Source organism: Poromitra crassiceps, assembly GCF_964638095.1.
Source record: "Poromitra crassiceps genome assembly, chromosome: 7".
Classification (NCBI taxonomy): domain Eukaryota; kingdom Metazoa; phylum Chordata; class Actinopteri; order Beryciformes; family Melamphaidae; genus Poromitra; species Poromitra crassiceps.
Genome location: NC_139628.1, coordinates 47330453 through 47343107, shown reverse-complemented (window position 1 = coordinate 47343107; position 12655 = coordinate 47330453). Strand labels below are relative to the sequence as shown.

The window sequence follows — 12655 nt, the reverse complement described above, 5'->3', positions numbered from 1 at the left end:
TCGGTAAGCTTTCAGATGACGGACAGAAAACACGCGAAATGAACGCAGAGTACGGACAGAAGGCTCTGTCCGTCTCCGTCTCTAACGTAGAGTATAATGGAGTAAGCGGGTAAGGAGGATGGGTAAGAAATGAAGGGAATAAAAGTCACAGTCTGCCTTTGTTTCTGTGTTTCCAGATAAGGACATCATCTACGTCTGTCCGTTCAGTGGAGCTCTGAAAGGCAAAGTGGTCATCACCAACTTCAGACTCTACTTCAAGAGCACAGAGGCTGTATGTCACGTTACATTAACATGTGGGGACATGGGGAAAGATTGGGTGTGTCTGTGTGTTTTCAACAGATGGAAGCCATCACAGCCAACTAGCAGTTGGGCAAAATAACATATCTGACAACCTCACACACACCAAAGACATGCATACTGGGGACATGAGTGACAGAATGGTTTGATCCTCACTTTAATCTGTTATTACTGAGGTAGTGCCTTATATAACATGTAATGATTTAGTTTTTTGTGCGGCCTAACATTTTAAAATTTAAATTATTTCCCCAATATCCCCAAAATGATTTTGCACACTATTGTATAACCTAGTATAATATTTGTTACAAACCCTGCCTCGTTCATGTGAACGCACTCATAGCTGGATAGGTAAATCCTGGGTTAATAGAGCCATTTGACAACCAGCTATGTGATGGTGGTTATCAGGATCGTCAGTGTTAGGTTTAGTGAAGCCAGCTAGCTCAAAGATACCCTGACTTTGTTGAAGTCACTTTGTGAGAGGCCTCTGGGCGGCCCCTAATAAAAACAGATCAATCACAATAATAACATATCTGCAAGTAGGGTTCAAGCGCAATATGCCAATTTGACTGAAGATTACTTTTAGGAAAGAAAATAAACACTTATATCATATTTAGCATTTACAAGCCTATTTTTGTAAGTGTGTTGTTAGTTATTAGTGGTCTAATCACATAGACACACTGGGGGCTATGGTCTAGCTGGCATATTGGTTACAATAAAAACACTTAGCAGAATATACTATATAAATGTACAATACTGACTGCACAATTAGCTGGAAACCAACAACATGGCAGACACCAACATAATGGCCATTAATCGACATCATCAACCAAGTGTATAAATATATTGTCATATTGTGTGTGAGAATGTGACATTTGATTTTGTCATAATTTAAGCTGTGTGTGTGTGTGTGTGTGTGTGTGTGTGTGTGTGTGTGTGTGTGTGTGTGTGTGTGTGTGTGTGTGTGTGTGTGTGTGTGTGTGTGTGTGTGTGTGTGTGTGCGCGCGCGCGCGTGCGTGTGCGTGTGTTAGGATTCGGCGGTGATGCTGAACGTACCTCTGGGTGCCATCAGTCGGGTGGAGAAGATGGGTGGAGCGTCTAGCAGAGGAGAAAACTCCTACGGCCTCGACATCACCTGCAAGGTCTGTGTGTTGTAGGTTCAAAATACTGACAGGACAAAAAAGTGAATTACTCTCATTGAAGGGATAACTAAAGGGATGAAGAGGGAAAGATCAGAGGGATTTTTTTTTCTTTCTTTTTTTCCCCTCCCCCATATTTTAAATTTTTATAGAACACAAACAAGACAAAACAGACAAACAGGCTCAGACATGGGAAAGAAAGGAAAGGCAAAACAAAACAAAACATAATCAACATTACAAAGTGGTGCCGCCAGCCACCTAAGGTGCTTATGTTCTTGTAAACGATATACTTGGGATTTCACTCAAGGGGTCTATGAGAAGCCAGCCGGGCGAGTCACCCGTCACCCCTAGCCTCGTTGAGGTAGACCAAAAACGGGTCCCAGATAGTCACAAACCTTCTAAGTGTATTGGTTCTCAGGAACCTAAGTCTCTCCATACGTATAACAGAGGTCATGTCCGTCAACCACAATTGGAAAGAGGGTGGAGAGGGAGATTTCCATTCTTCAGAGTTTGTTTTTTGGCAACAGTTCAGAGGGACTTATTTCTAAAGAGGGCGTGTTAAAGGGATAGTTTGAATTATTTTCATGTGGGGTTGTATGAGGTACTTGCCAACAGTCAGTGTACTACTGTACATGCAGTAGAATGCAGCCGGAGCGCTCCCAGTTTGGAGAAATGGAGACCGGCCACATCAGGCGAGTGGAGATGAGTGTGAACAGTGTCACGAGCAAGAACATAAAGAAAACAACTTTAAAGGGGGGCTGGGGGGACATAAAATGCTTCCATACTGCTCACCTGGCATAATCCAAGTCTCCACAATTTATACCCTGTTTTTAGTTGGAATCTGCACTGTAGTCATGTGCTGCAGCACCACTCAGCAGAGCGCTCTGATGCGGCCGGTCTCTATTTCTATTTCATACAACAACAAAAATCAATCAATCAAAAGAAAAATCCAAACTATTCCTTTAATGCCCCCAATATGCAATTGCTATCACCCTGTGAAATTGGGTTGTTTTCTCCTTTGTTTAAAGTGATTGATGTTTTTCATCCTTATTGGATCTCAATTCTGCAGAAAATATGGACTTCAGTTATCATTTGAATGAGTGAATGCATGAGTACTCAGAAGAGAGAACTTGTTCTTGAGAAGAACAAGAATAACTGTGTTTGGGTGTAACTGATGGTGATGTTTGTCATATTAGGACATGAGGAACCTGAGGTTTGCCTTGAAGCAGGAGGGCCACAGCAGACGAGATATCTTCGAGATCCTCTTCAGATATGCCTTTCCCCTCTCACATAGTCTGGTAAGCGCCAGCTGCTCACCTCATCTGATGTGGCTTTCACTTGTATGGCAAATATGAAAATACTGAGATACCACAGTGGTATTTTTCACAGTGGTGATGCCCCCCCCTCCCTTTACTGAGAGCTAACACTGGTGTTGATGGATGAATATCTCACGCACGCACACGCGCGCGCAGACACACACACACACACACACACACACACACACACACACACACACACACACACACACACTCACACACACACACACACAGTTTTCTCACCTTGGTGAAGCCCGAAACCTTCTTGTTCCTCTTCACAGCTTTAATTTTGGCTGTTTGAAATACTTCCGTCTAACCTTGTGAGGCAGCTGGAATCATGTGAGATCATGAGATCACAATCACACGACAAATCCATCTTGCCACACTCCAATCTATTGGTTTGAATCTGAACCACCAGTGATCGAATGATTAAATAATAATAATTAAAAAAAATGCTAATTTTAGTTACTCAGACATAAAAAGTTATGGAAATAGGGTCCAGGTTGAAAAATACCAAAATTGTCCTTTCAGGTTTCAAGGATTTAACACTTCTGTCTCTCCTTCCCCCCCCCCTCTCCACACACCACCACCACCACCTAGCCTCTGTTTGCCTATCTGACTCAGGAGAAGTATGAAGAGCACGGCTGGAACGTCTACAAACCCATGGAGGAGTTCAGACGGCAGGTGAGCAGGAGGAGGAGGAAGGTGGTATGTGGGGTCTCTCCCTCCCTTGGGACCACTGGAAGAATTAACCAACATGGAATTCATGACAAGTTTCACCTATTTGGCTCTATGAAAACAAACGCAAAAGCCTAATACAGCTTATTGGTTTGTATACAACAAAAAACAACAAAAAGATCCCAATAAACATCATCTTTGAAGGGCCATAATGTCAATTGGACAATCAAAGGCCTATCAAATAATGGCCATAGGCATAACTCAAGGTGTGTTTGCATGAAACTTGGTGTACATATCGTGGTTTTGGTATAAAGCTCATCTGTCACGAGGCGTACTTAAGGGACCAGAATCGACACACTGTTGTATTGGGCATGAATCATATTGGAAAATTGTACGTGCTGACTTATTACAAAAATTTTGTAATAATTGCGCGTGGATATATTTAAAATATATCCATGCGCAATAGAGAGCCAAAGTCCCTCCCCTTCCGGTCGGGCCCTATGCGAACCAGCCGTGAAAGAAATAGGAATGGTGGTGAATTGCGAGAGACAATAATTTTTGGATCCCGTTTGAATTGTGCCATGAGGTACACACAGATGTTTACCAATTTAAAAGTTAACTTTGCAAGTCTTTTTTTTTTATATATTGACAGAATTTACATGTGGATGTCATGGCACCATTCATATTTATTTTTTCACAGCTGGTTTGTAGCTGAAGCAGGAAGTAGGCGGTTACGTTGGCTCTATTCACCTTATTCACCACGCCCACTTTTTCTCTCTTCCGCGTTCAACGCAAACGTATTTGTTCTTCCGGTTCAGTGCTAGTTGCGAAGGCCACTAGTGGCTAATAATATTAGCCACTAGTTAGTTATGTTATATGGCAGTAAAATGCCACTGAATGACCAAATTGATATAACCGTTAACCATTTTGAGTAACACTGATTCCATACGGATCACCAGCGTTAGTTTGTTGTTTATAACGTGGCTATATTCATAACGTTTCTATCTCGGATGCTTTATTTCAAATCGCACATAGGTTACGCAACCTAACATAGGTGCGGAACCTAACGTCCACTCCACTAACGTCATCTTAAGAGCACAATATTCCTGGAATGCAAGTTTAACTAAACAGTTACATGTCCTCTGCATTCTACATAAAATTAAGATATTACGGGTTGTTTTATTTTGTATGTTACATACGTATTGGCCAAGATATGTTAGTTTATGGGGGAGTAATTTTGCCACTTCAGAGCGGAGTGTGCGCAGCCATCTTGCCTGCGGAGTTTTTGGCAAGTCAAAACGGAAATACTATTACAAAATGACGTAATGCGGAAGCGTCCATGTGTGGGCAAAGAATAAGGTGAATAGAGTAGATAATGCAGGAGGTTCAATCAGTAGCTGATGATTGTCATTGGCTTCTCCAGGGTTTACCCAATGACAAGTGGCGCATCACGTTCATCAATAAGACCTACGAGTTGTGCGACACCTACCCCACTATATTGGCTGTGCCCTTCAAAGCCACAGAGGAGGACCTCCGGAGAGTTGCCACCTTCAGGTCGAGAGGACGCATACCGGTGAGTTTTGTTTGTCCGTCTGTTAGCAGGATTACGGAAAAAGTACCGGGCCGATTTTCATGAAACGTTGTGGAAGGGTGTAGCTCTCTCTCTCTTTCTCCTTTCATCTCTCTCTCTCTCTCTCTGCATGCCGATATGCAGGCGCGGAATAGCCACACTTACTCCACCTGTTAAGAGCTGCTGTGCGTGCATCCTAAATGTGAATTAGGCTATGTTTTGTTGTTTCGTTCATCATACATACAGTAGCCTACACTATAACCTACACATAGACGTTTGTGTTTTCTTGTGTTCAGACATAGGTTTATAGATGTTATTTATTTACCTTGACAGTTTCGACGAGTCAACTCTCGTCTTCTTCAGAAGCAGTTGCACTGACAGCTGGGTATGACGTGTCAACCAGTTGCTTTTCAGCAACACAAGAAAATACAAACGTCTATGTATAAATGAAGACATGATGAACATCATTGAACTATAACCTACACATACAAATATTAATTTAGGCTATTTAATAGGAGGAGCTGTGTGGAAATGTAATTTGAGCCTATTTTAATACAACTCAAATTGTGCTGAGTCGAGAGGATTATTTTCACCGGATTTAGTGACCGGCAGATTTTAATTTGTCGGACTTGGATTAATTATAACGGTAAAAGTCCGGCAATTACCGGATAACGGAAACCCTGCCCCACCCCTACTACCTGGTAGTTCCTCCATATATCTATTATATTAGAACAGATGAGCCATACATTATATAATCTAACATAATTATGCCTCCGCCGGCGAAGCCAGGCCGAAGGCATTATGGATCCGGGTTGTCCGTCCGTACGTACGTACGTACGTACGGCCGGCCGTCCGTACGGATGTTTGTTAACGCCATATCTGAGGAACGCCTTGATGGAATTTCATCAGATTCGCCTTAAACATTCACTTAGGCCCAAGGATGATTTGATTAGATTTTGGTGGGCCAAGGTCAAAGGTCAAGGTCACTGTGACCTCTCGAACGCCATTTTCAAGCTTGTTAACGCGATATCTGAGGAACAACTTGACGAAATTTCATCAGATTCGCCTTAAACATTCACTTAGGCCCAGGGATGATCTGATTAGATTTTGGTGGTCCAAGGTCAAAGGTCAAGGTCACTGTGACCTCTCGAACGCCATTTTCAAGCTTGTTAACGCGATATCTGAGGAACAACTTGACGAAATTTCATCAGATTCGCCTTAAACATTCACTTAGGCCCAAGGATGATCTGATTAGATTTTGGTGGTCCAAGGTCAAAGGTCAAGGTCACTGTGACCTCTCACACGCCATTTTCAAGCTTGTTAACGCGATATCTAAGGAACAACTTGACGAAATTTCATCAGATTCGCCTTAAACATTCACTTAGGCTCAAGGATGATCTGTTTAGATTTTGGTGGTCAAAGGTCAAGGTCACTGTGACCTCTCAAACGCCATTTTCAAGCTTGTTAACGCGATATCTGAGGAACGCCTGGACGGAATTTCATCAGATTCGCCTTAAACATTCACTTAGGCTCAAGGATGAACTGATTCCATTTTGGTTATCAAAGGTCAAAGGTCAAGGTCACAGTGACCTAACAAATGCCATTTTCAAGCTCGGTAACGCCATATCTCAGTAACACATTCACTAAATTTCTTCACATTTGGCTCAAATATCCAATTCTGCACGGAAACGCCTTGATGCAATTTCTTCCTATTTGGCTCCAACATCCACTTGGACTCAAGAATGAACTACCGTAAATTCCGGACTATAAGCCGCGGCTTTTTTCCCGTTTTTTGGCCTTTTTTGGCCCCTGCGGCTTATATAACGGTGCGGCTTATCTATGGATTTTTTCCAAAAAAAAAAAAAATCTCTCTTTTTTAGCACTCTTTCTAACTATAAATCCACTTGTTTTAATTTCCTCTCTTGCCCTCTTTTAACAACATAACATAACATAACATAACACAACACAGGTAAGCAGAAAGAAAAAGACGAAGCAATCACGCCATGTATGAGGAAATGACTCACCTGCTGGAGGCTGGAGATACACGGCTTGGGCTAAACTTTTACTCCGTGAAACACTATCGATTAAGTCCGACATCGCTCAGAGGTTTTGAGCAGCTTGAAAACAAGTTTGAAAACGTGCAGAAGTCCATCCACTCACTAAAGAAACTAAGGCAACCGTGAACAGAGTTTATAATGCGGAAAAGCGCATCAGCGCACTGGAGGACAAAAACAACACAGTGAGTCCGAAAGTGGATAAAATGCAAAAACATCGAAACGCTGCACACGCAGGTTGATGACTTAATCAGCAGGAGTAAAAGAAATAACATTCGCCTGATCAATGTAAAAGAGGGAGCTGAGATTGGTGACATGGACGCTTTCGTGGCAAAATCCTGTGTTACATCCTGGACCTGAAGGAAGGCGAGAAACCACCAGAGGTGGACAGGGCACACCGGGCGCCTCGGCCACGTCCAGACCCCGGCCTGCCACCGAGGGCCATCTTCATCTGCCTACTCCGCTGGCCCGACCGTCAACTCATCCTCCAGGCTGCGGGGAAGAAGCCCCTCACCTGGGAGGGTACGCGCTTTTTCGTCCGGCAGGACCTCTCCGCGTTGGTGCAACAGAAACGCGCAACATACAACAGCATCATCGAGTCAATGGATATCGCTTTGGCGTACTGTACCCAGCGAGACTCGTCATAACCATTGATGGACAGCGGCGGAACAAGAGCTCAAAGTGAAACTGCCGAATATCTTTTGAGTTGGACTGGTCAATAGTACTGTGAGTAACTAAAATAAAAAAATAAAAAACGGAATTCTCTCTTCTTTAGCACTCTTTCTAACTATAAATCCACTTCTGTTTTAATTTCCTCTCTTGCCCTCTTTTCACCACACCGCGGACACTGTGTGCACTGTAAAAAAAACAAAAAATACCACAATGTGTGATTTTGTCTGGGGATTAGTGACCTGACTTTTGTTTTGTTGAAATGTTAATAAATGGGAGCTTCCCCAAACAGCCATCTCTTTCCCGACAATCCCCTCTGTGCACGAAGCCTTACATATGGTAATTAAACATCAAAACACCCGCGGCTTATAGACCGGTGCGGCTTATATAAGAAAAAAATAGTCACCTTTGAAGGTGCGGCTTATAGACCGGTGCGCCTTATAGTCCGGAATTTACGGTAATGGCGGAGGCATAAGTCCGCGTTGCGGTCGTTCTAGTTTCAGTAATTGCACCTCTTTCCCACTGCGCTCATCCATCCTCAGGTACTGATCGATCTGACCCCCCCCCCCCCTCTCTCTCTCTCTCTAAGGTGCTATCGTGGATCCACAGGGAGAACCAGGCAGTGATCGCCCGCTGCAGCCAGCCGCTAGTTGGTATGTCCGGTAAACGGAACAAGGACGACGAGCGATACCTGGACCTGGTTCGGGAGGCGAACGGCACCACCAAGCTCACCATTTTCGATGCCCGGCCCAACGTCAACGCCGTGGCCAACAAGGTCAGGAGGAGAGGATTTACTCTTGGGGTCAAAGAGTGAGATAGTTACAAGACGACAAGTGAGATCATTTGTTTGGTTGAATGTTTGTACGGCTCCTAAACTGGAACCTGACGCTGCCGGATGGTTTGTTTTCGTATCACCATCTGGGAACGAGTCGCTGGGGAAACCGATTCAAAGGGCAGGAACTTTCAAAAAAATACCTGGCAGGTGATTGGATGAAACATCTGTCTATCATGTCTATTACGGACTAGCTTTTTATTATACATCTGGAGTGCTGGGCCAAGCTTGATACACTTTCTTCCTAACTACACCACTACAGTATCACTCTCTGCGTAGGCTGCAAGCATAGAGCGATTTGCTGAAAATGCTTTTATTCTGTTAAGTGTACACGGAGCCCTTGGGGTGATGTTGCACTATAAATAAACAAACACAAAACTGAAACTGATGGTGGAACTACAGCACTACTCTGCACTTGCAATGTTGTGATTGTCTTTGGATATTTTTCCTATTTCTTTATCTCTAAATATTGATATGACCACTACGCTGCATACTGACACTAAGACAAATTCCTCGTATGTAATGCTTGCATATTGTGGCAATAAACCTGATTCTGATTCTGATTCAGTTGTGCAAGAAACTGTTACAGTTTTAGAATAGAAAAGCCAAGGTTAGATGCAACCTCACCCTCGACTGTTCTTCTTTGGATCTTTGCACTCCCCAGGCCACGGGAGGAGGCTATGAGGGGGATGAGTACCAGAATGCAGAGCTGGTCTTCCTGGATATCCACAACATCCATGTTATGAGGGAATCCCTCAAGAAGCTCAAAGACATTGTCTACCCCAATGTGGAGGAATCCCATTGGCTTTCCAGCCTGGAGTCTACACACTGGCTAGAACATATTAAGGTAAGGGTGTGTGTGTAGAACATATAGGTAAGGGTGTGTGTGTAGAACATATCAAGGTAAAGGTGTGTGTGTGTGTGTGTGTGAGAACATATTAAGGTAAGGGTATGTGTGTAGAACATATTAAGGTAAGGGAGTGTGTGTAGAACATGTAAGGGAGTGTGTCTAGAACATATTAACTCATTGAGTGCCAATGACGACAGCTGTCGTCAATTCAAATACTGACGTAGAGTGCCAAAGACGACGATTGTCGTCAATTGCGTTTTTTGACGGGGGGATGTCCATCGAAGCCAGATCTATGTCCTGTAAAATTCTGGGACATGTTGAATGTCTATAACCTATTTTACCGAGCCATTAGGTGGCGACAGTGCTCTCCAGATGACAGAAATGTCAGGAATACAGCCTGACAAAGCCGTGATCAAAGACAAACCGCGCTCATGCTGCAGCGCAGAGCCATCATGTAGATGGCTCTGGGCTGCTTGCCAACAGCAATCAATCCGCGCACACAACTGAGCTCCTCTGCCTGTCTGTCTGTCTGTCTGCATAGTTTCTTCACACGATTACCCACCAGAAAGGCAGCACCCAACGCCGAAGGGCCAACCCTTACCTGCAGTAGCGTTAGGCATTTCCTCGTTGCTGCTGTGAGCTGCCAGGAGCCGCGCGGCGCAAAAAGCGGCTCCGAAAATAGACTTTGTGCGTGTGGGGAGGAGTTTCCAGCTCAGGGGGGGAGAGAGGGGGAGAGGGGGGTGGAGCACGCATGCACCACAGAACTAAACCAGGTCACATCATCAGAAGATATTATCTAGAGTCAGTGAATGTGCTTGAAATGCTGCATTTCACAAAAGGGTGAATATCTCAGCTTCCTGATAGAAAAGCATATTTTTGCTGTTTTTGACCTATCTTCTCCGGCTGATAACTAAAGAACGGAAAATGGTATCAATAAACTTTTTTTTGCTGATGATACAATAGAGTCTCCTTGTTCTTTTTGCGTGTTCGGTGTTTACATAGTAATATCACACAATATTCTGTGGGCCTCGAGAAATCACTGAAAACGCTCTGAAACTCTGGCACTGGGAGCGTCCGTTCTCCAAAAGTGGCTGGCACTCAATGAGTTAAGGTAAGTGTGTGTGTGTGTGTGTGTGTGTGTGTGAGAACATATTAAGGTAAGGGTATGTGTGTGAGAACATATTAAGGTAAGCGAGTGTGTGTGAACATATTAAGGTAAGGGAGTGTGTGTGTATGTGTGTATCTTGTAAATTAATCTCTAAGTGTACAGTATCATATTTATTTCATGTATTATGGCTCTATGAGCTCTCATTTCAGTCATGTATTTATGTCCTCAGGATTCAGCACATAAAGTAATGCAAAAGCAGTTGCTTGTGTATACTTATCTTTCTAATGACAAATCTGCTATGTGAAAAAACTGATCTTACCTTATCCACCTTATTTCTACTAGCTGCCATGATGCCTATGGTTGCTTCTTCCGGTGTAATAGACGGTTTTAACTTCACACAAAAAAAACGTCTATGAGGGTTTTACAGCAGAGCCATTCTGCTCTACAGCTGTAAGGGTTAATATGTCACTTTTATAAGACGGTCAAAGTAACCATTTAAATTACGGTACCCTTGTGTGCTCAGTTTATCAAAAATAACAGCTATTTAGAAATCTGGTTTTCGTTTTCAGCTTTATTTTATGCATTAAATGTCATTTGGGTGCTGGGATAACGTAATGCATTATGGGTAGTTGGCTACTGTGGCTAATGCCAGCGTAATAGTTACTTTACATGGCAGTAAAACGCCGCTGAATGACCAAATTGATTTAACTTTTGACCATTTCGAGTAACACTGTTTCCATACGGAGCCCCAGCGTTGGTTAGTTGTTTATAATGTGACTATAGTTATAACTTTTTTAACGTACTCCGGTTTCCGGTTTATAATTCGGGTCTGCAGCCAAAGAGTATAACAAAGGAAATGGCAAGCTGCAACAATAAGTCACGTCAAACCGGACCTTGTACCCATAATTATTTTTACAGTGGGGCATTCAAAAATAAGGTGGATAATCTTATTCTAAAAATGCACTATAACAGTAAGTAAGAGCCAAGTTTGCTCAAGGCTTCTTCCCTGTTAAAAGGGTCTTTCCCTGCTGCCATCACTAAGGGCTGCTCTGGTTGGGAAATTGTTTCAATTGTCACATGACCTGTGCAGTAAAATAGCTGGTGCATGTGAGAAGTGTTTCAATTGTTGGGTCTACTCTAAAATATAAAGTGCCTGGTCTTCTACCTGCTCTATTTCTAAAGCGCCTTGAGATAAATCTTGTTGTGATTTGATGCTATATAAAAAAATGTTTTATCGATAAGTAACTAAAGTTAATTATAATATAACAGCATTGCAAGCCTGGTGTTCAGAGCCTAGCACCTCTACATGATGTGATTGTGTGTGTGTGTGTGTGTGTGTGTGTGTGTGTGTGTGTGTGTGTGTATGTAGCTGGTGTTGTCTGGAGCCATCCAGGTAGCAGACAAAGTGTCCAGTGGGAACTCGGTGGTGGTTCACTGTAGTGACGGCTGGGACCGCACCGCCCAGCTCACCTCTCTGGCCATGCTGATGCTGGACAGCCACTACCGCACTCTCAGAGGATTCCAGGTCAGTCGCAGCACACGCAGGATGACAATATGAAGCAAGCAAAGAGTAAACATGTCACAAGATGACGATATGAAGCAAGCAAAGAGTAAACATGTCACAAGATGACGATATGAACCAAGCAAATAGTAAACATGTCACAAGATGACGATATGAACCAAGCAAAGAGTAAACATGTCACAAGATGACGATATGAAGCAAGCAAAGAGTAAACATGTCACAAGATCACAATATGAAGCAAGCAAAGAGTAAACATGTCACAAGATGATGATATGAACCAAGCAAAGAGTAAACATGTCACAAGATGATGATATGAACCAAGCAAAGAGTAAACATGTCACAAGATGACGATATGAAGCAAGCAAAGAGTAAACATGTCACAAGATGACGATATGAAGCGAGCAAAGAGTAAACATGTCACAAGATGACGATATGAAGCGAGCAAAGAGTAAACATGTCACAAGATGACGATATGAAGCAAGCAAAGAGTAAACATGTCACAAGATGACGATATGAAGCAAGCAAAGAGTAAACATGTCACAAGATGATGATATGAACCAAGCAAAGAGTAAACATGTCACAAGATGACGATATGAAGCAAGCAAAGAGTAAACATGTCACAA

General features: G+C 43.0%; 1 protein-coding gene across 1 annotated transcript in view; it reads left to right on the top strand.

The window, feature by feature from the left end:
• mtm1 (myotubularin 1) overlaps positions 1–12655 on the top strand; it is a 39775-nt gene that overhangs the window by 18979 nt on the left and 8141 nt on the right. The window contains exons 4-11 of the mRNA XM_083640379.1: positions 177–271; positions 1326–1436; positions 2630–2731; positions 3350–3433; positions 4851–5000; positions 8310–8495; positions 9217–9399; positions 11880–12035. Coding sequence (XP_083496505.1) covers positions 177–271; positions 1326–1436; positions 2630–2731; positions 3350–3433; positions 4851–5000; positions 8310–8495; positions 9217–9399; positions 11880–12035 — 1067 coding nt within the window. The remainder of the gene's footprint in view (positions 1–176; positions 272–1325; positions 1437–2629; positions 2732–3349; positions 3434–4850; positions 5001–8309; positions 8496–9216; positions 9400–11879; positions 12036–12655) is intronic.